At 32.3% G+C, this 26,233-nt stretch overlaps 5 protein-coding genes across 7 annotated transcripts in view; 2 read left to right on the top strand and 3 right to left on the bottom strand.

The window, feature by feature from the left end:
- Positions 1 to 2,651, bottom strand: part of LOC126776729 (E3 ubiquitin-protein ligase UBR1) — a 39,593-nt gene extending 36,942 nt beyond the window's left edge. Inside the window, exon 1 of one of the 2 annotated variants that reach the window (XM_050499426.1) lies at positions 2,403 to 2,651. The gene's annotated coding sequence lies outside the window, so the exon portion shown is untranslated. The remainder of the gene's footprint in view (positions 1 to 2,402) is intronic. The other variant, XM_050499425.1, reaches the window with a different exon arrangement.
- A 200-nt stretch (positions 2,652 to 2,851) lies between these two features.
- On the top strand, positions 2,852 to 5,698 carry LOC126776829 (uncharacterized). Of its 2 annotated transcripts, none has more exons than XM_050499660.1 (3): positions 2,852 to 2,916; positions 3,173 to 3,422; positions 3,695 to 5,698. In XM_050499660.1, exon 3 carries the CDS (start codon positions 3,733 to 3,735, stop codon positions 5,074 to 5,076), a length of 1,344 nt encoding a protein of 447 aa, XP_050355617.1. In that variant the 5' UTR covers positions 2,852 to 2,916; positions 3,173 to 3,422; positions 3,695 to 3,732; the 3' UTR covers positions 5,077 to 5,698. The 2 variants fall into 2 exon arrangements, with proteins under 2 accessions (XP_050355617.1, XP_050355616.1); XM_050499659.1 differs by lacking the exon at positions 2,852 to 2,916 and adding an exon at positions 3,024 to 3,081.
- A 593-nt stretch (positions 5,699 to 6,291) lies between these two features.
- On the bottom strand, positions 6,292 to 11,901 carry LOC126776832 (protein arginine methyltransferase NDUFAF7 homolog, mitochondrial). Its single transcript, XM_050499665.1, has 6 exons — positions 11,424 to 11,901; positions 10,790 to 10,930; positions 10,308 to 10,427; positions 9,137 to 9,394; positions 8,306 to 8,497; positions 6,292 to 6,552 (listed from the first exon to the last, which is right to left on the bottom strand). The coding sequence occupies exons 1-6, from the start codon at positions 11,841 to 11,843 to the stop codon at positions 6,379 to 6,381; spliced, it is 1,305 nt and encodes a 434-aa protein (XP_050355622.1). The 5' UTR covers positions 11,844 to 11,901; the 3' UTR covers positions 6,292 to 6,378.
- A 276-nt stretch (positions 11,902 to 12,177) lies between these two features.
- LOC126776774 (RNA-binding protein 28) lies at positions 12,178 to 18,536 on the top strand. Its single transcript, XM_050499525.1, has 11 exons — positions 12,178 to 12,649; positions 12,829 to 12,945; positions 13,368 to 13,634; positions 14,127 to 14,294; positions 14,608 to 14,791; positions 15,441 to 15,618; positions 16,175 to 16,337; positions 16,811 to 16,916; positions 17,162 to 17,323; positions 17,527 to 17,626; positions 17,993 to 18,536. The coding sequence occupies exons 1-11, from the start codon at positions 12,379 to 12,381 to the stop codon at positions 18,491 to 18,493; spliced, it is 2,217 nt and encodes a 738-aa protein (XP_050355482.1). The 5' UTR covers positions 12,178 to 12,378; the 3' UTR covers positions 18,494 to 18,536.
- Positions 18,537 to 18,610: 74 nt separating this feature from the next.
- Positions 18,611 to 25,948, bottom strand: LOC126776872 (uncharacterized). The gene is made up of 8 exons (XM_050499721.1): positions 25,809 to 25,948; positions 23,360 to 23,458; positions 22,669 to 22,799; positions 22,309 to 22,474; positions 21,171 to 21,295; positions 20,396 to 20,533; positions 19,429 to 19,606; positions 18,611 to 18,957 (listed from the first exon to the last, which is right to left on the bottom strand). Exons 2-8 carry the CDS (start codon positions 23,426 to 23,428, stop codon positions 18,841 to 18,843), a joined length of 924 nt encoding a protein of 307 aa, XP_050355678.1. The 5' UTR covers positions 23,429 to 23,458; positions 25,809 to 25,948; the 3' UTR covers positions 18,611 to 18,840.
- Positions 25,949 to 26,233: the final 285 nt, after the last annotated feature.

Raw genomic sequence — 26,233 nt, 5'->3', positions numbered from 1 at the left:
TACGCAAAACAAAAAAAAACGTTGGGGTTTTTAAACCCATACGAAACTTTAATGGGGTTGATTTTAGTAATATTTAATGTAAATCCGCCGTAAAACGAACATTTAAAAAAAAATTATTTTTCAATTTTATATAACCCAAAAAGCAAATGATCGCGAAAGTGTACAATTACTCTTTATATATTTGGAAACAAATAAATCTCGCTTGGTGTTTTATAACTGGTATATAGAGTAGGTGAATAACCGGGACGACTGTTTATGTGAAACGCAACCATCACAACTTTACTCGTGTAAACGATTTACATGTGTGTGATTCACGTATTTTTTCAAATAATATTAGCAATGGTCGTTTTTTTAAAGAATTACTAGACAATAATGTTCATTAATAAAACCCCTTCAATTAAGCGTAAAGCTTAAGCTAACAGTGGGAACGATAATAGCGTAAAGTTTTTACATCGCTAAGCGAGTCGTAAACCATTGCGCTATTGGCGCCTCTCCTTAATACCTTCTCTCTGTCTCTTTTATATGAAAGCAAAGAACCAATTTTTTTAATTAATATAAAAATTTGACGATCACAAAAAATTATAAAAAAATAAAATTGTTATATTTAAAAATATTTTTGTCTATCCCGCAGATAATTACGGGTTCGATTTGTTAAGCCGAAAGTTATTGCCTGTGTGTGCCACATACTATTCGTTTCTAATTTAATAACTTTGAACAGCATTATATTGTAGGCTGTAAAGTTCCTAGGTTAAAAAAAGCCTCAAGCTTTAATTACAATATCGTAAATTTTAAAAACAATACATAAAAAACAGAATAAGAAAATAAAATAAATAATTTAAAAATCGAATTTTAAGGAATGCATGACATGCTTCTTAATTTCGAAGAATAATAAAACTAGTGGCCTATTGCTTGAAACTTGACCGTAATTCATAATTGATAAAAATGATATTTAAAATCATAGAAGCATAAGTGACAATATTTACAAATACAGTGGATTATATTTAATTTTTTGTAAGGTACAGAGTTTGACAACAGTATGGATTATCTTTTATAAAGCTTATAATTATTTTAATATTCTTTCTTTGAAATAATAATCGAATTATATGAAAAATACAAAAAATAGGACGACATTTAGCTATCATATATATCACCATTAGTGGTATTTCCTTCAATTATTTTTATCAATTTGTGAATTAACCATGAAAAACAGACATACGTCATCACAGTTTACATGCCTCTTCATGTTCATCAACTTTATTACAGAAATTTATTATATATTCAGATGTATCTTACCGTAAAGGCAGTATTCGTAAGAATTACATTCTTTTAGTGATTATTTTATCAATTTACATTATAAAAATAGTATGCATAAAAACCCTTGTATTTTAAAGGAATAATATTAAGTCTACATTCATCCAAAAGATCTTTATATATACATATATATACTTACTATAATATATATTGTCCAAGACTCACGTTAAAAAAGGAGTATAAAGTTTTCTCCTCACATATTATACCACAAGAGAGAACAAAAATGTTAGAACAATTATTTTATCAATTTAATTCTTAATTTTACAATAAGAGATTTATATTTAAATAATATAACATGTTTTAATTATATTTAAAAAAAAAAAAAAAAACAAATATTTAATTATGGCAATACAAAACCATTAAAAAATTATAATAAATTTATTTATACTAGATATGGTATTTGTTAAGAACATATAAAATCTAGTCAAAATGAAAAAGATTCTACTACTGTATCTTCATTGTCATATTTCAGACACACACACAGGTCAAGTCATTTGCTTGCATCTCTTGTGACAAATGAATTATGTTTGTAAAAAAAATGTTTTTATGTCTTGACAAAGTCCATTATGTATTAATTTTGAATTTGGTGAGTTATGAATTATTAGACTTGTTATTTTTAAAGAAAATATGTACAATTTGTTTTGCAAATAATAAAACTACCCAGAAGTACAGATTTATGCTACTGATATTCTAATTTCTCCTCATCCATTATTATTAGCCTGGAAATTTAAGTATCTTGATAGTTTATTTTACTATAATAACATATTACTATGATTCATAACAGTTCACATAATATTCATATATATTTAAATGTATAGAATATTATACCATCAAATAATAGAATCACTGAAAAATTATACTTGAAATTTGAGATCCATTCTCGCATTATCTGAAAGTTCGTTTTCAATTTGTCGCAATTACAATCAGATATTTATCTATATAATAGTATTATTCCGAGGTTAACTTTCTCCTTGGATGATATAAATAAATATATCCTTACACACCCAGAAGGTGTAATTGGGGATATATCACATCAGCAAATCTGCGACGGAATAAAACAAAACGCAACAAAAGAATATCTTTCCCCTTACCTCAGATCAAAATTGTTAAATCATCCAACTCGATTTCTTTGTTCCACCCAAACTTTTCTGCCACAGACAGTTTGATAAATATATCCGTTTAAACACAAAACGTTTTTACTATCACAAATTACGAATTGCATGAACATCACAATTTTTCACATTGCTAGATTTCTCTATCATTGGCACAAATCCACTGAAATTGTGACATTTCATCACAGCGTGAAATTACTAAATATATCGTGCGGAAATATAATAGTTATCTGTTAAGAAGTCTGTATTTTTAGTTATTTTTTTTCTTAATTAGATTTCATTAAAAACATTCTTCAAACAAAGAGGCTGAAAATGTGATTAAAATGAATATTTATTACAATATAATTTTTAGCTGGTTCAATTTTATTCGCGACAATCTCACTCTGTGACTGTCATAGATAATAGTTAGTAATCTGTCACGACAGTTTATCAGTGTAGCGGTCCGTATTATAAGTCTAACGATAAATACTTACTCCTACTACATAATTTACACGTATGCTGATATCAGTTATATTAGGAAATAGAAATAACTGAATTCTCTATAAAAAATAAAATTTTAAAATTTTTTAAATTTAAAAAGTAACTATTCGTTTTAGCCGTTCACTTGCATTGACGCTTTTCTAATGATCTTTGTACTTGCGGTATTTTAATTATAAATGTATGAACATTTCAAATTCAAACTAAAAGAATGAAAATCTCACATAATTCCAGTTTGATTTAATTTTAAGGATTTTTACTTTACTTTTAAGGATAAAAACTCAAGAACTGTCAACATTGGTTGGTGATAAGAATCATATTAGAATTTAGAACTATAAACCTAAAGTTGCCACTTCTCCAATGACTTAAAAATAATTTAAAACAAAATACATACTTGCTACGGGAGAAGTTCTTAGGATAAAGAGTACGTCAAACTTCTTACGGAATATATATATATATATATACATTTATATTCCCCCCATAAATAGCTGAATGTAATCATTTGATTATAGTGATTACTGTGTAAGTATAATTTTAAGCGTTTCATTAAATAATAAACAAGAGAGAGCTATAAATAACATATTATTCATTTTTAAAATATACGAAAGTATGTGTCAATATTTTTTTAGGATGATTTATGTGTTTTTATAAATTTATTTTGAGGTAAATAGGGATAAATTGTTTTTGACTAGATATTTTTAAAAGTTTTATTAAAATGATCATAGTATAATTAGGCTACTCTAAAGAGTACTCTTTTACTAAATTATATATAAATAATTATTGTTTTTTTTCAGATATTGTTTTATACTATATATTAAAATATCCACTCACCATGCCACGGACCTATAAACCTATTGGGAAAAAAATATATAAAAAATATGATCAAGAATTGATAGAAGAAGCACTTCAAGAGTATAACAAAACACATCAGTCTTTAGCAGAAATAGCCACTAAATATCAAATCACAAAGTCAGTTTTACATCGGCATAAAACATTTATAATGAAAAAACAAGGAGGACAAACTGCATTAAAACCAGAAGAGGAGAATTATTTAATTAAATATATAAATCTGTGTTCCGAATGGGGATATCCCTTAGAAACAATTGATATTAGATTTTTAATAAAGGGATACTTAGACGGGTTAGGACGAAACATAAATAAATTTAATGATAATATGCCAGGCCCCGACTACATAAATGCTTTTCTCAAAAGGCACACAGATAAAATAACCATAAGACTAAGTCAGAATTTAAAGAGATTACGGGCAACTGTTTCCTCGGAGATTATTGAAGACTATATTGAAGAGTTAGACAGATCATTACGGGGAGTTTCACAGAAAAATATAGTTGTCTATGATGAAACTAACTTAATGGATGATCCAGCTCGAAAAGAAGCATTAATAAAGAGATGTGTAAAATACCCAGAAAGGATAATGAATCATACAAAAGGATCCACCTCTATAATGTTTGCTGCTGCTGCAGATGGGTCTTTATTACCTCCATATGTAGTGTATAAAGCACAAAATGTTTATGATACCTGGATGCTAAATGGACCTAAAGGATGTTGTTATAATTGCACAACCTCCGGCTGGTTTAATACAATAACTTTCAAAGACTGGATGACATCAATTATATTTCCATATTTTAAGGATAAAATTGGGACAAAAATCTTAATAGGTGACTATCTCTCATCTCATTTGTCCATAGATTTAATAAGAGAATGTAATAAATATGATATTCGATTTGTTTTCATTCCTCCAAACTCAACTCATCTGACCCAGCCACTGGATGTTGCCGTTTTCAGTGACTTGAAAAGCAAATGGAGGAAGATACTTTGTAAATGGAGAGAAACAAACGGCAGAACACAAACCACTATACCTAAAATATTTTTTCCATCAATGTTAAGAAATCTTTTAAGCAAAATAGAGAACAATATCACTGAAAACATTTTGGAGGGATTTGAAAAATGTGGTATAAATCCCATTAATAAAAACAAAGTTTTAGAAAGATTGTTATCTCATAACATTACCGAAAATCAATGCTTGAAAGGTGTGAATAAATACAAGAAGAATGTAGAAAATATTATGATGTCTGAAGATTCTGATGAAACAAATATGGAAGATACAAGTGGTGATGAAGACAGTGCTAAAGAAATATATATTATAATAAAAGATTGATGACTGCCTCGTTGGTCTAGATGTCAGGCCGCAGACCCGGAGGTCCTGAGTTCAATTCCCAGGTCGGGCCAATAAAAAGTCTTTGGGTTTTTCTGTCAGAAAATTCTCAATAGCAGCCCGGAGTCTGCAAGTTGGAAGTGTGTTCACTGCCGTGCCTCGGAAAGCACGTAAAAGCCGTTAGTCCTGCGCCTGAACTCTTTCCTGTCGTGTCGGATTGCCGTCCCATCGGATTATGAGAGTTAGGGAATAGAGAGTGCACCTGTGTTTTCGCACACAATGGTGCAATATATTATGTCCTGCGCAGTTGGCTGATCCCTCTTAATATTGGAAGCCGGGGCCGGTCTGGAGGACATCATAATAAAAGATTAAATACAGTAAAATGTTACTACTGTTTTCTTTGTCTGGAAATATATCTATATATTTAAATATCTTTCCTATAAATACTTTGGCTTCTTTGTCTTATTTGGCCAGACAAAGGAAACAGTAGATTGAGGAAATACGAAAATAATTATTAAGAGAGAAATTAAGAGTAGGAAGCCAAAGTATTCAAAAGAATTATATTACAATATGAAATTATCTCTAAGATTAAACGATTGAGTAGTAGAAATATTTTTTATAAGCATATTAATCAGTGTTGTTCCTGACATTTTGTTGAAATTTTTTTTTTACAATCTGATTTTTAAAGTAGGAATCGATTCATTTTATAAAAATAATTTATTTATTATTATTACGTTGATTTGTCTCTTCTTCACTTCATCTCCAAAATTTATCTCAATTTTGTCAAATTTTTAAATTATATTTCAGTGAAAGGATAAAATGTTTGCCAATAAAGGTATATGTAGAAACCTAGGCGTTTATCATTCTTATGTGAAAAGAGGCTTTATTAATTTGTCTTCTATAGGAAACAATAGTCTCAATCAGGTGTGCTAAAAAGACACTTAAATGTTCAGACTGAGTAAAGTTCTAAGTTTTAGAGAGTAGTATGCTAATATATAATAAAAATATCGTTTTGAATATCAAAATTACACATACTTGATTATTTTCTTGACTTTAAAATGTTTCACTAAAATATGTATATATATAAAAGTATATAAATAAAAAAAAGAATACACATCGCGACATTTTGTGCTGACGGTACTCTTGAAACATAATATTTTACGTTTGTCAATAGAGATACTGGTTGAAAATAAAAAGAAAACAAAATCAAATCTAATATTTACTATTATATTGTTTTATTCCTAATAAATACAAACTTATAGACATAGATCGAATATTTTGGTATGGATAACATTTTATTCACTGTTAAGGAGTTGAGAACCCTAGTGGGGGTATCTTTTCTAATATGCTGGCCATTGCTGACGGATAAAATGCCATGAATTTAAATCTTTCCCCCATTTTGCTTGGGTCGACCAGCATTTCATATGCTGCCTTGATTTTTTCTTTATCTTCGTCGGTCTTAGCATTATCTATTAACACCTAAAACAAAATAATTGACATTTTATAATAGGCATGATGACCGATTTTGAAATAACCTTCTATAATGTAGGTACACGTCTACTATTACTGAATATAATTTTATTTCAGTAATAAACTAACTGTTTATGCAAATAATTGTATTTTCATTTACCTATTTTAAATTTCGCTCGAAAACACCCGCAAGTGTCATGGCGCCTGAACGTGACGTCACACCTCAGTAAACGACAGTAAACGTTGTATTGAGTCTATACTCAACGAAGAAAGGCAAGTCAATACTCAACGAAGAAAGGCAAGTCAATACTCAACGAAGAAAGGCAGAAAGTATTGTGTATTTCCTAAGGTTAAAAATGAATTCTAAAGTTTACAAGTGGTGTGCATTCTCTATGTAAAAATACATTCGAATGCCAACCAGATCGAAGAACAATCTACAGAAGCAGAACGACCATATATAAGTAAAAAACGAAAGATGATGGTTCTTGAAGAATGTGAAAAGCAATTTAAAGAAAGTATGGTTACAGAACATTTTGAAGTAATTGCAAATTGAGGCAGAGATTCATAAAGATTTATTATATATTTAGATTTATAGAAGTATTCGTAAATATGTAAATTCACAAATTCAGTACTAGTGGAGCTAAATGAAATATTGTCTTAAAAGTTCTTACTGGTAATTATATTAGGGCTCTTCATATGCGAGTAATACTATATATCTAAAAGAAAAAAAACCTATCATAACACTAAAGATAAATAAAAATGTACTTACAAGGAAGTTTTAACATTTTGAAATTCAGATAAGCAAAAGTCTTTATTTGATGAAAAAACTCTCCTAACAGTAACAAATCCTGTGCAAATTAGAGGAATTTGCCTTAACAAAACCTTGTTCCAACATTGATAGCGAAACGCGAATAACCAACGACTCGACTAATTAAATGATGCAAAATTAATTTTGAAACGCGTTAAGACAACAACTGTTCAAGAGAAACGGTTATAGATACTGAGGCGTGACGTCATTCGCTCTGATTGGTGTTTCAAATAAAATGGCCGATTGTAGAATTTTATATTTTTATTTTACTAAAAATCTTATTGATCTCAATGTGTATATTAAAATTGGATCATTTTTTAGAATCCTTTTAAAATAGATTCTTCTCTAAAATCATGAATTTTTTAATTCTTTAATACTGTCATCATGCCTATTCTATATTATCTTAGAAAAAAGAAGAAAATTTTCGGGCGGTATAATAACTATGTATATAATATAACTTTGTCTAAAATAGAAATCCAATAATATATACAATAATGTGCTGATCAGTCGCTATCGCCATCCCACTGCTGGGCTAAGGCCTCCTCTCCCTTTTTGAGAAGAAGGTTTGATGAGATGGCCCAGTAGTAAGAGCACATGAATCTTAACCGATGATAGTGGGTTCAAACCCGGGCAAGCATTACTGGTTTTTTATGTGCTTAATTTGTATTTATAATTTATGTCGAACTTGTGAGGAAACCTGCATGTGTCTAATGTCATTGAAATTCAGCCGCATGTGTATTCTACCAACCCGCATTGGAGCAGCATGGTGGAACAAGCTCCAAAAACCTTCTCCTCAAGATATCTTAGTACATAGAAATTTAGCAATGAAACCACCGGCAGTGATTATAACATAATCTAGAATAAGTTACTTAGGTCACTGATCTTGAAAACTGAAAAATGTTAATATATGTGCAAAGTTCATGCATTAATTTTCATAAATATAAATAATCTTACTTGTAATCGAACACCAGCTTGCATTCGTTCTAAGAACTCCATCTGTTTGACCGGCCCTAGAACTACAGCATAGTTCTCCGCTCCTGGTGACTTTGACGCTGATATCCTCAATTGACTAAAATCCACATCAGCCGTTAGGTCTGACGCACCGGGGTTCTCAAGCGGGTCTACAATTTTGTGTTTGTGAAATGCCTTAAAAAAGTATTTATGTTTAATTGAATCATATATTTTTTTATAGATTTTGCATTGCAACCCTAAAGGCTTTTATGTGAAAATCGCCAGCTGTGTCATGGGACATGGTATTATTAAAAATTAATTCAAGAAAGTCACTGCTAGAACCTATTTTATAAATCACTGTATATATATATTTGTATATAGGTACATACTTTAGGACCAAGTAACTATTAGCTCTATAAGAATATAAATCATACATAGTCCTAAATAATAACTGATTACTATAAATTGCTTATGCTAGTGTGTGAAACAGAAATGTAGCGATTGAGCATTTTAGCTTTCTAAAAAAGATTTAAGCTCTGTTGATATATGTGTGTGACTCATTAAATATCGCAATCTTTATAATAATTGTATTGTTACTACTAACTAATACTGGACAGACATTTGTGTGCATGAACATGTTTGTTTGTCCTGAGTCTGGGTGTAATTATCTATATAAGTATATATTTACAAAAGAAAAATAGTATGTGTAGTATATCAGTTGTCTGATATACTACACATACTATTTTTCTTTAAATATATATATATATATATATATATATATATATATATATATATATATATATATATAAATAATTTAAATTATAACAAAAATACCCTAAAAGTGTCTCCTTTATCTCCATTGTGTCCGTAGTCAGCTATTAATGCAAGACCTCCATATTGGTCTACTCTAGTAGCAAGTTGTCTGGCGATGCCTAGAGCTCTGGGACTGATTTCGAGTTCCATTCTGTCTCCAGCGTCCAAGGGCGGTCTGATCAGCGTTCGAACAGACTGTGTTTCATTGGCTGCTATTCTGTACTGCAATTTTTCATTCTCAAGATCTATAAGGATTTCCCGCCATCCATTTTCTGTTTTCTGCAAAATTAGTATTACTTAATAATTAAATAAATTAGAAAAATTACAAATGGTCCATCTGAGGGTTATTGGGCACCACCGTCAATAGACATTGGCGCTGTAAGAAATATTACCCGAGCTTAGCGTCGCCAATGCGCCAAGAAATTTGGGAACTAAGATTTTATGTCCATTGTGCCTGCAATTATACTGGCTCACTCACCCTTCGAACCGGAACACAACAATATTAAGTAATGCTGTTTAGCAGTAGAATATATGATGAGTGGGTGGTACCTATATTTTTGCATATATGAGTAACTCTACCAGCAAGTAAGCATTTATTCATGTTGTACACCAATATATATGCTTTATCAATTTCACTGCACATGTCATTTACTAAAATTAAGCCGTATGCCGCAAAAAGTTATAAGTAACAGCTTGTAAATGTCCCACTGCTGGACTAAGGCCTCCTCTCCCTTTTTTAGCAAGAAGTTTATGAATGTAAATTTTCAAGTACATTGTACATGCGATGAACATTAACGGTCGGGCTTCTGTGTCCGAAATTTGATTCACACGCAAAAGATATTTACTAGAATTTTATTGTGTTATTTAAAAATTTATTGATACCATAGTCTTTGTTTAACTATTAATATTGATAAAATTACTATTAGAATAAAAACGCCTCAAGAATAGCTCAAAATTCAATAAATATAATATTTCCGACAATATTTTAATAATCTGCTTAAAGTATTACTTACTGCTTTGCATTGTCGTGGCGTAATGAGTATGAGCTTAAATTTACCTTTTGAAAGTTGTAAAAAAAATTGTTCCTTGTTAAAATTTTATAGGATTTTAAATAGCTGTTACTTTTTACATAAACAATTTGATATAATTGGCTTGTTCCTGAGATTTGTAGTATATAATAATTTTTACTTACTTCAAACTTATGGATGGGTAAGACATCAAAAAATTCATGGGCAATGTACCAGGAAAAATTGTTTGGCACTTTTTTTAGATCATTGTACCAGTAGACTTTAATGCCACTCACTGTTTCCCCCTAGAATTTACACATTATTATTATATATTATTGGGTCCTATGATCATTATGTAAATGCGTATTCACATAGTTGTACTTGTGTTGTAAATCTTATAATATATTTATTAAAATTTATTTTACATTATATAATGTATTTATTAAAAAGTTGGTCCTATATTTTTATTTAATACTGTGTCAACTGTAATATTTTTATAAGACAATAATTATAATATAGACATACAAACAATGATAAAAAAAGTTAATCTAAAATAAAAATCTCTGTTAAATCATATTTTATCTTTCTTATTGGTGTTCAGATTGCTTATTCAATAAGATACTTATATATGAGACTCATTTAAAATATAGCTCAAAGTAGAATTTACCTCGTAATTATGAGGTAGCTCTAAGTCTGTCTCTCTGTGAGTAGCACACAACCTGTTTGCTTGAAACAGCTGCATTGTTGATGATATCTCTACAAGATGAAGACTAAGATCATTTGCTTTGTATCCATAACGATTTAATACCTAAAAAATGTTAATATATTTGATTATTTTTTAAACTCATTCTAAAGACGAACAATAAAAAAATTGACTTCAGACTACATTTATTTCTAATATTTCATAATAATTAATAAGTTTTTCAAAAGGTATAAAAGATAATAGGTAATAAGATAAAAGGTATACAGATATATAGCAATAAAATGATTAATCACAACTCATTTTGGCTTTATTTCAAATGTGATTAAATAAATTATTGCTAATTTTATTAGTAGCCGTGGTATTAAAAATTATAGTTTATTTATAATTTACTATTATTAAATTAATTTGAACTGTGTGGATAAATGGTAATAGGGTTTGCGAATGTGATCACAAAACTACTTCTATTTTTATAATATACCTTCTTGAACAAGTAACTACTTTAGAGTGATAGGTGAGGTGAAATTGTAGAGAAAAGAGAAATCTTACAATCCTTTAATTTGAAATAATCTAAAATGTATGAGAGTGGAAAGTTAATTACCCTTAACAAGTCTATCAATAATGTAGCCTTTCCAGGTCCTAGTTCAACAATTTGGAGTGGCTTGCCAAGACACATTTTCTGAGTTTCGGCATAGAACCAAATCGCTAAAATCTCACCGAATAGCTGACTAATTTCCGGTGATGTTATAAAATCTCCTGTCTCACCAATAACATCCTTTTTCATGTAATAACCTTCTGTAGGATTTGTTATAACAATGTTCATATATTCGGCAACAGTCAACGGCCCATTTAATCGCACTTTTTCTTTAATTATATCCATTATACTTGGCGCATCACTGAGGTTAGGCATTTTTAAAGTTTTGGGGTCCGGACGCTTTATAATCTTGTATCCTTTATGCCTTTTACACATATTCAAAATCACGGGCCTGCTTAGCGAGTGAAATATATAACGTGTATTCATTTTAATTAGATGTTATTATTTAGTAGAATTTATAACTTACTTCGAATCTAAATAAAAATATTTCATTTGTCAACTTTGACAATCAGCTGGGGGATAGAGCTTAAATTGAATATCGACAAATCAAAATCATATCGATAATCAAAAATTATAAATTCAATTAATGAGTTATTGGAGCATGATGAAGTATTATAAATATATTTTTATAGCTGTTAAACCTTAGTAACATAAAGCAATTTCCTTTTACTTAATAATTTTCATATATTTTTTGATAGCGATTTTTATAATCTTGACATTCAACGATAAATGTCAATTTTATTTTATAGTCAATGTCAAATATTGAAAACAATGTGCGTATCGCGTGCAGCCGCGCGAGTTAAAATACAAGCGAAACAGATTTATTTTGTGAAGTATAGGCTATAATCGTAAAATTATTGTAAAATTACATGAATTATATTATTTAATGACGATAAGTTTTGTTATAATCTTAAACCATTGTTAAACGTGTGCGTAAACGTACAATAATAATTTTACAAAAATGACTGAAGATGATAATAATGTGGACTCAGAAAGTAACACGAAATATAAAGATGGAGTTAACCAAAATGCTCGTTTAATAGTGAGAAACATATCATTTAAGGCTACGGATGAAAATGTCAGAGAATATTTTTCACAATACGGCACCGTAGAAGAGGTTAAATTGTTAAAGAAGCCCGATGGAAGGCTTGTCGGATGTGCTTTCGTACACTACACTCATGTCCCAATGGCCAATAAAGCCCTAGCTGCCACAAACAAGAAAGCCTTTCTCGGTACCTATTTCAATATTTTTTTTATATATTTAGCATTTTATTTATCCCCCTTTTTTATATCTTAGAAGTAAAACAATCTTTAAATAAATACATGAGATAAAAAAGGATATATGGTTATGGATTACAAGCAAACTGATTAAGTTATATAAGCAAACTACATAATTTAATTTTCCTTTAAGGTCGGCCTATATATGTTTCTTGGGCAGTCCCACAGCGTAAATATAACGAAGATATACAGAATAATGGTCCAAAGAAATTTAACAATACTAAAGATGACTCTAAACCAGATATTAAAGGTATGTAATTGACAAAATTTTGTCCAATCATAGAAATTAATAATAGGATATATAAATTACAATGTACAGTTAAGGGTTCCATGGAAGTGGAATGGGCTATTTAATATGATTAAGTAATGTGAATACTCCACATGAACACTTTAACCACCTATTAAAGTCCCCCATTGCTGAACTAAGGCCTCCTCCTCTTTTCTGAAGAGAAGAAATTGATTTAATTGTACTGGTCTTTTATGTAAGAAATTATTATCTCTCAGGCAAGTGCGATGAGAATAATGTCAATTATAAGCATGTAGTTATGTGTAAAAGACAGTGATGTCTGTATAGATTTGTATTTAACCTCGGAGAAAATATGCTTTGTCAATTAATTCAGTCATCACAGCTACATTAATTGAAATTTAAGATCTTTTTTTTTCTTATTTAAGATGAAGACGGAGAAGTTAAACCGACGTCAAAAGAAGAAAAGGACAAAACAAGATTTAATCGTAGAGCTCGTCTGATAGTTCGTAATATATCTTTTAAAGCGACGGAGGAGTCTCTGAAAGAGCATTTTGATCCATATGGTGTAGTTCAAGAAGTAAAATTATTAAAAAAACCAGATGGAAAACTGGTTGGGTGTGCATTTGTACATTTTAAAAATGTACCAATGGCTACAGAGGCAATTTTGAAAACAAATATGAAACCATTTTTGGGTAAGTAAATAATTGAGCAGTAAAATTTCATTATGCATAAGTTTATTTTGTTAGTATTGAAGAAGAAGAGAAGTGAGAATATTAATTTATTTTCTATAAATTTGATGCTTCCTAGCTTTGTTTGTTTGAATACTAAATACAAAGATGCAGTGGTCTGTTTGTTCCTCCATACACTTTAGTTTCCCATTAACAAATATAATTTTATTATAAAATAATATATTAATAATAAAATTGAACAAATTTATAGTTTTAGGTTAAAAAAAATTAACAACTTTATTAAAATACATTAAAAAATTGTGCATTGTAATATAAAATCCTAGTTGTAACATTTATATCACAAACTAAAACATATAATTATTTAATTATCCCGTGATAAATGATATTCTATCTATAATACAGAGCTCACAACAAGTCCTTTATAAAATATTTCCTAGTGTATTACTATTGTAGTCTCAATAAATGTATAGCTTAATAATAATGACATATTTTTAGGTAGACCGATATCAGTGGATTGGGCAATAGCAAAAGATAAATATATGCAGCATGTTGTCAACAAGCAGGTCGAAATGCAAGACAATGTTAAGAAGGAGGAGTCAGATAGTGACGATGATGACAACGCAATGAATGTTTCAACTGAAGACGTTAAACAGGAAATTAAAGGTATTTAAATTGTCTTTTCAAAAAAGTCCAATGAAGTTAGTCGGTTCAGTGATGCATTTGATACGTCATAGGGTTAACAACAAGTAATATATACAATTAGGTTACGAGTGGTATTGTAACTGTTAATATATGATTAACCTTCCTCTCCATTTCGTGCAATAATTATCCTCTCTGCTTATAGTACTAAACATAGACAATAATTCAAAGACAAAATATTTAGTCTAAAGAGATTATATATACTAAATAATTACAAATAATTTGATACAAAAGACAATTTATATAGTCATTTTGCTCATATGATTACTTATTACAGATGAATCGGATGGTGATGAATCTGATTCAGATAATGAAGTAAAGTCAGAAGACGAAGAAGATGATGAGAATGAAGATGAAGATGATGAATCAGAGGACGATGAAGACGTTGATAAAGAGGTTGACGACGACGATGGTGGTGATGACGATAAAAGTGTAACAAGTACACAGCCTGAATTTCAAAGGTTTAACTTTTATCTTACTTAAAAAAAATACAAAAAAAAACTACTTGGTGGTAGGGCTTTGTGCAAGCCTGTCTGGGTAGGTACCACCCACTCATCAGATATTCTACCGCTGAACAGAAATGCATAGTATTGTTGTGTTTCAGTTTGGAGAGTGAGTGCGCCAGTGTAATTACCAGGCACAAGGGACATAACATCTTAGTTCCCAAGGTTGGTAAGCGATGGTTAACATTTCTTACAATGTCAATGTCTGTCGGTGATCATTTACCGCCAGGTTGGCCACTAGCCTACCTTTATATTTAATAAAAAAAAAAAAACGAAAATTCACATAAAATGATAAAACTATGATATGATATGATATGATATGATAATGATAAAACTATATATCATTATATATTAATTATTTAAATAAAAGCTATGTTTGATATAAATGGTATCCGCTAAGCGGACTAGCTACATATAATTTCACAGCAGAACAATATATATATATATAAGAATATATATATATTATATTATATTTTTTTATATAATTACTATCGCATTTACAATATTAGTATAAATAAGTACAGTTAGTTCGTCGACCGTTTGTAGTTTTAGTTTTGTCCACTGCAAGATTTTATAATCGATTTATTTATCGCGACGTATGTTACAGGATAAAACTGAATGACGCCGAGGACGGCTGCACGGTGTTTCTTACGAACGTACCGTTCAGCGTGGACAATGACGAGCTGCGGACCTTTGCCGAGAGGACGGGCCCCGTGAAATACGCCCTCATCTGTGTCGATAAGCTGACCGAACATTCAAAAGGTTCTGGATTTGTTAAATTTACGGTAAGTTTACTCGTCTGGGTAGGTACCATCCACTCCTCAGATACTCTACCGCAAAACAGCAGTACTTGGTATTGTTGTGTTCCGGTTTGAAGGGTGAGTGAGCCGGTGTAATTAAAGGCACAAGGAACATGACAGAGAGAGAACATGAGAGATGGTTAACATTTCTTACAATGCCGTTGTCTATGGGCGTTGGTAACCACCTACCATCAGGTGGCCGATATGCTCGTCCGCCTTCTTATTCTATAAAAAAAAGTTATATTATATTCAGATAGAACTGGGGAATGCGGCAACGTCGCATTTTGATTATCGATTCGAATATTGACACTATAATTGGTATATTCGATCGATTATCGATTTTTGCTGTTGATTATTTATGATATTGCATGACAATTATCTTTTTTTTTTTAATTAATGTTAAGTTGACATATTTCTTTTATTGCGCATTTTAAAAAAAACAGTTGGTACCGAATTTGACAGAGTATTATTTATGTATGGAACTTTCGACATCCCTTTTCATTAGATTGTAATTAAAATATTAATTTTAAACAACTTCCAGAACAAAGAGGATGCAGAACGCTTCCTGTCTCTAGATGCGTCCGAGTTGCGGCTGGAGGGGCAGGCCGTGCAGGTGAGACCGGCGCTGCGACGGGACAACCTCGGCACGGGGAACAAGAAGCAACCCAAGGACAACCGGAACTTGTACTTAGTCAAGGAAGGAGGTTGGTGGAAATGTTTAAACTTTTTGGTGAATGAAGACAATATTTTGTCATTGCTGATTGCTTAGGTGTGATAAATAAATAAAATTATATTATAAATGCGTAAATCATGTTATCTATTTATTTATATTTATCTATCGGCGGCTAGTGCAGAACATTCTTCCCGACTGTACTGGCCGTCGTCGCGTTTGAACTCTACTACCACTTACCATCAGGTGGTACTCCACTCTCAGTCATTTGCTCTCCCGGCAAATATAAAAAATAATCTTGATTAAACTCTTCATTTTATTTTTTGAATATTTTTACTATACTATACTAATTAAATACTATTTCATTTTTTTAGCTATATTCTCAAAATATGAATTAAAATTAAATCTGAGATTTATTTCTTAAAAAATTTTAGATCTCATCTTCATTTGAAATTTTCAACGTTTAACATATTATTAGCGTGTAATACTCGAACGTTTTGTTCGAAGTGGTCGTGGCGGGCACGAAGGCGGCAGTGGGCGTGTCCGCCTCGGACATGGCGAAGCGACTCGCCCTCGAGCGCAGTAAGACACAGATGTTGAAGAACTTAAACAGGTCATTTATAATCTTATATATTTGATCAATTTTTTTACTAGCGGTTTATATATTTATTTTACGCTTTAGGTGGGTAATCACTAACAAAGTATTTTCGCCGGTCGTGGACTGAATAATTACAAGAAAATAAATAAACAGATCCCAATACGGCACAGTCAACGTAACGCCAAAATATTATGACAATGAAAAATGTTTAATCTCCTTCGTACAAAAGTATGCGCGCTCACGTAGCCGGCCGGTCGCAGGTTCGTGTCGCGCTACCGGCTGGTGGTGTCCAACCTGCCGGCGGCGTGCGACGACGCGCGCCTGCGCCGCACGTGCGCGCGCGCCGCCCCGCGCGCCGCCATCACCGAGGCGCGCGTCATGCGCGACCTGCGCGCGCCGCTGCAGCGCGACGGCCAGCACCCGTCAGTACACGTCCCCCGCCCCTGACCCGATCCAGCCCCTTCCTCGTTTTCCAGTGCTATGTCTCAGTAATATTGTTTAAGTATTTTATAAAATCAAAACTTCACTAGAACGTGAAATCGGGGACCAAACTTTAAAAAAATATTCTCGCATTCTCGTGGACTGATTTGCAGTAATTTTACTTTCCTTCGATGTTTATACTTAGATCCAAAGGATACGGCTTCGTGATGTTCATGCGACACGAGGACGCGTTGGCGTGTCTTCGAAAACTGAACAACAATCCCGATATTTTCGACAAGAATAACGTGAGTGAATTATAGGATATCTTGAAATTACAAACGGGATCCGACTGACAACAAACGCATTTTAACTGATATTATAAATTCGAAAGGGATTTCATTTATCTCTTTGTTACTTTCATTAAATAATTAACTGATGATCATTAAATTTTGTATACAGCGGGGTTTGCATACAGCGGGGTTTGTATACAGCGGCGTTTGTATACAGCGGGATTTGCATACAGCGGGGTTTGTATACAGCGGGGTTTGTATACAGCGGGGTTTGCATACAGCGGAGTTTGTATACAGCGGGGTTTAGTTGACCACGTGCGGAAAGTAATCCTTTCAAAATAACCGACTAGTGTGTTAATAGTATTGTCTTTATTATTTCAGAGGCCAATAGTTTCATTCTCAATAGAGGATCGTACAGCTTTAAACGCAAGGAAAAAGAGATTAGAAAAATCTATAGCGAATAATCCCTTAGCAAGGAAAGAGACACAAGATAACGACCAAAGCAAAGACAGACGTAGGGGGAAGAAACGAAAACAAAACACGCCAGACGAGAGTTACATGAAGAAGAGAAAATTCGAGCACAATAATGTTCAGAGGCGAGAAGCTGGAAAGTTCGTGCAAAGACCCAGGGATAATACAGAAGATTATTCAGGATTGACGGCAAGAGAAGGGAGTCAGCACAAGATGAGGAGTTTTCATAAACTCAAAACACAAGCGGACTTACATAGGCAGAACGTCAAGGTTGAGAAGAAGAAGAGCCAGCGGGCGATGAGGTTGAAGAAGGCGGCCCGCGAACGGATAAAGCAGCCGAAACAAAAGATTAACAAAAACAAAACGGGAAAAAGAAATAAGAAACGAAACTTTGACAAAAGTTTCATTTAAATAAATGATTATCTTCGTTAGGAAAATATATTTAATATCATCACGTTGCGTTTTATTTAAAATGAAACAGAAATAACTTTAACTTATATATTCGATCACACTCGTTCAAAACTACTACATACTATTTAACATGAAAAATCAATAATTGTGAGAAAAAGAGATGGCTAGATTTAGTGTTCATAAGACTTCTCTTTCTTACTTGTTCATTCTTCTTTTTTCTATAGTATTAAAAATCCTTTCACCCATATTTATTCCATACTTAAACTAATGATTGTTCAGCACTATAATTAAATCACAATCTTGTCTGTATTCGTTAGCCCGCATAGGATCTCATTGGCGGTGGCGCACTAGTGCGTAGTGCACATGTTGTTGCGTATGTGCGCGCGCACCAACGCGACGTACTCATCGCGGTGGGACAAGTAATGCATCACATGATTGGAATTTGGCCAGCACTGCAACGTGCACTGTCGGATGAAAATACAAGTTAACCATATCTATATACCTATATAGAAGAGCAATAACATTTTAGAAACAATTTTCTATTATGAATCAAAAAGTGTTTTAAATATTTTATTCTAATATTAAGTAATTAATAAAATATAAAACGAATATGCATACATGTAATATATTGAAACATACATATACATTGAATATATAAGATACATATAACGTAAGCGGGGAATCGGCAAATTTAAATTTGTCAAGAAGTATCGTGAAATGCTGAAAATCAATTGACAGTGGTACTATTTTGATTTATGTGTCCTATAAATAAAATATATCACATATTATAATATGCCTGCACTTATATACTGTGTAATTAACGGTCGTGTCCTGTGTTGAGTTTCGATTTGTTTTGAATTGCGAGAGTTTGTTTTTATAGAGTAGCTCCACAAATCGACTCCACCGATATGATCAGGCGTCGGGGTCGATCTCACCTGTATGCCCATGTCCAGCCAGAGGTTGTGAGCGCGTCGTATCCTGTCTTCTTGTCCGACAGGGTCGGAGCTGGACAGCAGGAACAGTGCGGGCGCGCGGCAAGGCGTGGCGTAGTACGTCTCACACGCGCGCTCGTAGTGGCGGGTAGCCACCGAGCGGAAGGCGAGCAGGTAAAAACTGTTGTCAGAGCTCGTGTTAGTACAAACGGCTATAGGAGAAACACGGCATCTTTTTCTCCGTTAATGTTTAGTATTGTACCTTGTGCTTTACTACTTGTGCTAGAGAGAAGACGTTATTCAGGTTTGGAGGTTTTCCGTCAGTGCGTCACGGTAGCATGCGAAAGCGATCCCGTGGCGCTCCTCGTTAAGAAGGAAAGGTTACCGCTGGTTTTTTGTTGGGTATTCCGATTTTCGGAGCGCACTCGGCGCCTTGGACACCGGCGAGCCCCACATACCCCCACTGTTCCCGTGGAGCAAAGGCGTAACGCGTAACGCGTTTCTCAGCGTTAAAAAAAAAGAGTTTGGAGGTTATGCAACACGCTGTTCCAGTGCGTCTAAGTAGACACGAGCAGAATTGCATTCGATACATGCAAGTTACCTCACAAAGTTTTTTTTCAGCACGATATGAACTTAAAACATAAAATAAGCACATGAAAACCCAGTTTCGCTTGCCTGGGTATTAACTCGTTTCCTTTAAGATTCACCTAGGTGTTTTAACAACTGGTCCTCTCGGCCCTTACTGATGTATGTTTTATTACTTCAATATACTGATATATTTTAATTATGTCTTATTTCAATAAATATAAATAGTCAAATATGATATAGAAAAGGAATTCCCTCAACTCAGTACTATTGTTGATATTGTGAAGTTAGTTGACCAATAGATAGAACTTTTGAACAGTGATAATAATGTGTGTAAAAACAACGTTAGGTCGTATGTCGGTTTTACGATCATAGAACTTCTTACTTTATAAATAACTTTGTCGCATGCCGTGCTGGTTTATTACAGGGGAACAATGCAATCGGGAGGCCGACTGCTACCGCAGTAATATCTGCTACTGAGTCCCATACTTGGGCTTTCACACGATTCAAAGCAGGTTGATATCTGTAAACACATTCACAAGTTGTCTTAAAAACATTTATAAATTTATAAAGCTTTTCGAATTGGTTAAGATCTGCTAGATCACGACTAAAAGGCCATTCAAAATATTGTAAAACAGTTAATTATTGTTATTTATAGTGCAATATGATAAAAAATAATTTTTTAATCAAAATAGAAAAATGTTAGTTGTTTAATACAACATAATAAATCAAACCTTTTTCGTAATATTGTTACTATAGCGCTATTATCGATGTAAAACTTATGTTATTTTTGCTGAAATAAATTTATTATTTTTTAAATTATTTGGCAAATTGTAAAATGTGGTCTACATTTATTTTGGAGAACAGAATTGATTGAATGACATACTATACAGTAGATTACATTATTTTGAGCAAAATATTTTTTACAACTTACCATTTATTCAGCCCGTAAATTAAAGGACATAATTTTGATGTGTACGTGATATATTAGAATCGGCGAGACTAATTTCATAAACGCGACATACATAATATATCTCTACTCTATCTATTCAATTTATTATGATTTTATATAATATGATTTTGATTATTATATATTAATATGACCTAAAATGTTTTAGGACTGGTTTATCTTTATTTCGTAATTTAGTGTCGATGCTTACATTTTATTTTCCTTCAACGCGTGCACTAAAGCCTCAGACCACACATAACCGCCAACAGAAAACCCGTGCACTACATACGAACCTTCGTTCGCCGCCATCAATTTTATGAGATCTCGACCTATTATCTGAAAAGAGTTTAAACTGAGTTAAATTTAATATTATTGTGGTCAAAGCAATATTTTGTTTCTAGTTCTAGGTAAGAAATTAAGCCAAGCCAGTCTGGGTAGGTACCTCACTCTCATCAATTATTCTCTTGATTGGCGGTGTATGGCATGATTAATATTTTTTAAACTACCAAAGTCTATGAGCAATTAGAATGATTACTTACCATTAGGTCTTATATTTCAAAATTTGCGTGTTACCCTTTAAAAAAATGTCCATACACAGTTTATTTCAGGACATTTAGATTTGAGTATCAAATTAGATTTGTCTCAATATTTGTCCAATCCCATAGGTCCTTGACAATTAATTAATGTTATTTTTCTAATTCATTGCATAAGATTTCGCATTTGATTTGGTGTAGGTGTCATTGTGATCATTGTGTCTTATTTTCATAAAGTTTAAAGATCTTAATCTTATTATATTATTATGTTTTGTGAGTATCACGGGCTTATCTATGTTTGAGAAAGAGGACGTAAAGGCAATTATAATTAGGTTAATACATAATATCTTCCAGACCGATTTCGGCCACGGCGGCCAATCTCAAGAGAGATTAGCCAAATACGCAGGAGATATTATAGTGCACAAGTGTATGCGCAAACACAGCTGCACTCTACAATCCGACACGACCGGAAAGAGTTCAGGCGCAGGACCAACGGCGTTACGTGCTTTCCGAGGCACGGGAGTGTCCAACTTCCAGACTCCGGGCTGCTACTGAGATTTTTCTGACAGAAAAACCCAATAACTTTTTATTGGCCCGACCTGGGAATTGAACCCAGGATCTCCGGGTCTGCGGCCTAACATCAAGCCACTAGACCAACGAGGCAGTCAAGTTAATACATAACTTTGAACAATGATAATAAAATGTTTGTATAATATTGAGAATAAAAAGTACTGACTGTACAAAGATAAACCGATAAATGTTTAGAAATTTCTGTTTCCAAAACAATTTGAGAGTCAAAATATGAACTTCCCCTACCTGTGTACCTTTTCTCGGCCATACAAGTTGCCATGGCTCACAGATCACACGAATGACATCGAAGCCGTCTTCGAGGTACAGATTCGCATAATTCATAATTTGCTTAGGCGTGGACATGAGCCAGCTCAACATAATGCATACAGGCTTTTTAGATGATCTGTTCATCCTTTGAGGAAGATATTTAACATTATATAAATAAGCAAGAGTTAGCAGTGCAGGTTTCTACAGTAAAGTTAATTAATTATATAATTATGACAATTTAAATAATAAAACTGTTTTCGTCATTTTTTTTTAATTGTTTTAATAATTGAAATTCAAATTTTTGTAGGTACACGAAAAAAATTTTGTAGATTAACTTACTTCATAGTTTTCAGGTCGGTGTCAACTTTAACTTTATCATTAGAGATGTAATATATATTTTTCGTTATTTTTTGCGTGTGCGCACCGCAGACGGAAGACAACAAGTGTGGAAGGGGTGACATGTACGATGACTGTAATTTAAAAAACATATATACTTTACTGGTGGTAGAGCTTTGTGCAAGCTCGTCTGGGTAGGTACCACCCACTCATCAGATATTTTACCGCAAACAGCAGTACTTGCTATTGTTGTGTTCCGGTTTGAAGGGTGAGTGAGCCAGTGTAATTACAGGCAAGGACAAAAGACAAGGAACAAAACATTTTAGTTCCCAAGGTTGGTGGCGCATTTGTGATGTAAGCGATGGTTAACATTTCTTACAATGCCAATGTCTATGGGCGTTGGTGACCACTTACCATCAGGTGGCCCATATGCTCGTCCGCTATCCTATTCTATATATAAAAAAAATCTTATAACATCGAAATGAAAATGTGAAGATTTGTATATGTTTATTATTATAAAACTTGACCTCTGCACTTTCAGATTCGATTTATTCGTCTTCTGCGGTAAGTTCGTGTTAAAATACTAAAAAAAAAAACTTAATGTTTGTATTTCAACGTAAAGCTTCGTGTTATTCTAAGGTTTTTACCTTAAATTGCTTTGAATATACATAATACGAAATGCAATTTGACTTACAAATTTAATCAGAAATCCAGTTCGCGAGTTAGAAATGAGCAATGAAATTGCTTTGTATTGTAATGCCATCGCAATCACCTCAATTGCTACTCCTGGTATCTGTAATTTTATCGTTTATTAATTAGTTTAATCAAGTATGTAGAATTATATGACGTTTTGTTAATATCTGACAGTTAAGTAGTAAGGGCAGAGAGGCTGTGAGAAGGTTTAGAGTTCATTCCACTCGCTGCAACAATGCTGCTGAGCTGGTGGAGTTACTTGAGGTAGAATTTTATTCGACAAATGCCGGGTACAAGTTTTATTATAGGGTTGTGGGTTCGATTCCCACCCAGAATAGACATTTGTGTGCATGAACATGTATTTTGTCCTGAGTCGAGGTGTAATTATCTATATAAATATTTACATATTTACGAGAGAAAAGTAGTATATATAGTATATCAATTGTCTGGTTTCCATAGTACAAGCTCTGCTTAGTTTCGGATCAGATGGCCGTGTGTGAATAATGTCCCAGGATATTAAATTACGGATATAAAACATGAACAAAACATTTACGTATTGAAATGTTCGCTAGCTTCCTAGCCATAGATATTTATGTTTATTATATAAATGAAATCTTAATGCATTCTTATACTACACATCATATACTCATATATATCTTCGACTATAAAATATAATCGAGTGTTTTCGTTACATATAAATTAACAGCCACTTCCAAACATATTCAGCAATGTACCTAAGTACATTGTTAGTTAACCTTATCGACACAAATTTTAATTCAACACAGAATATTATACTTTTTGTACTTGTTTTAACTGTAACTACCAACTCAATGAGGGCAAAAAATATGCCCCTCTCGACTTCGTACGGAAAAAAATCATACAAAGCTACAGTTTACATAAAGTTGAAATCTATATATATAATAAAAATGTAACTGATCGCTGTCTGTACATAGATGATATTTTCTGTTTTCTGTGCGTTTGTGCACCCTAACCTTAGAAACGGGTTTGGGTGTGGTTTTCATTAATGTATTGTAGCCAACATCACTTAAAATTTAGTGTTCGTTTTATTTCAATCTGTTCGTAAATAATAATGTTATGTCAATTTAAAGTAGTTTACGTCGAACATTTGTTCAATGCAAATACTATAAAAAACTGTTCAGTTGATTTGGGTGAAACTTTAGGTACATATAAATGATAGTTCAATGTAATTTGAGCTCAGATCTATATGGTCAATCATATTAAATATCAGCTTATGCTGGCCTGACGTCAGTTTACGCGTCCATACTTAATTTTATATCTATCTTTTAAGGTAGGTAAGGTAACTTTTGTATGGTAATCAAATTTGTTCTAAAATAATGCGCTATTTGCAAAGCCTTTTTTATAAACATTCATTTTTATAAAAGATATCGTAATTCGTTTCTAATAAAAATTCTTTCTTAGTTCGTTATAAAATAAACCAGTCACAAAATTCAACGTTGATATATTCTGTCCGGATACGATTAATATAAGCGTATTTAATTACAGGATATAAAATATATAAAATCTCATAATTATAAAACATTAAGCAAGTACATTGATGGAGCGTGAAAAAATGTTGCACTTAACATGTTATAGCTAGTATCGCGGTTTCACCCGCGTTATGTTAAGACATGCTTATTATATTCAAAATACATATGCAAGACTGGGTTTTTTTTCACACTACGTAGTAAGTGTAAATCCTACTACTGGTCTATATAAAACGTTTATTTCGTAACATTATTCATCTTAATAATATTTTTCAGACGCACGCCAGTAAAGCTTAAAGTCGGCATCAATCTTTGCGACATCTTCGACAATTATCGTCATATTTCAGCCAAATTACCCGAAACATTAATGAATTATAATCTAAACCATCATGAATCACTCCGTCCATTGGTGAAAACCATATTAAAAATCCGTACAGTAGTTGTGAGTTTATGGGGTTGACAGCAGACGCGGCGGGGCACTTTGTTTTATAACTTGAAGTCATATCATGATATTGCCACCAACGAGAAAGAGAGTGAGAGAATGGTGGGCCCTGAGCGCACTACAATAGTAATAACGTAGATATTGTTAAGTAAGCAATCCTATCCTTGGGCAAGGTGGCTAGCGACCTCGGCTACCCTATAAATATTTATATATTAAATTAAAATGTAGAAATTGTCAATTGTCTTATTGGATGATAAGTAATTGAATAGTTTGTAAATAAGAATTTCAAACAATAATGTTTCATATATATTGATATTTCTGTATTTATTATATATTGTTCGTTCTGTCATACACATGCTTTAGGAAATGTCGAAAAATATTATGCCAACTGGGAACTTTATTGGCTTGCGAACCTTAAACCAATAGTTACATGTTTTACGATATAAACTTTTTATCTACCCGTGCGTGCGGATACCTAATAAATAATAAAATAATGTACTTACGGTTTTCAAAGTAATTGAATTGTCCGACTATATCTTTATAGCTATGTAAAATAATTATACACGTTATGATTTGTTTTATAATATTCAAGCGAAATTTTAGTTTTTAAAATTGAAAATAAAGACGTCCACTCATGAACGGCTCTAAGCTATTATTAAAATAAGCATCGTCGCTACTTATGATAAATATTACAAGTACCTTGTGTTACATTCATTACTCTACGCAAAATATAACAGATTTCTTTAAAGTATGTATGATAATTTTCAATGTTCACATACTTTTTAATTTGTGTATAATATTATGAGCGTAAACACGAAGAAGCACGGCTTATAAAAATTTAACTTTATATAAATTGGACGACATTTTTGTCAGCTGGTATTATATTGTAATGCTCTGATAATAATCGATATTAACGGAGTATAAAGAT

This window comes from Nymphalis io, chromosome 21 (assembly GCF_905147045.1).
Source record: "Nymphalis io chromosome 21, ilAglIoxx1.1, whole genome shotgun sequence".
Lineage (NCBI taxonomy): Eukaryota > Metazoa > Arthropoda > Insecta > Lepidoptera > Nymphalidae > Nymphalis > Nymphalis io.
Note: the sequence above shows the minus strand (reverse complement) of the source record. Positions and strands in the feature narration are given on the sequence as shown.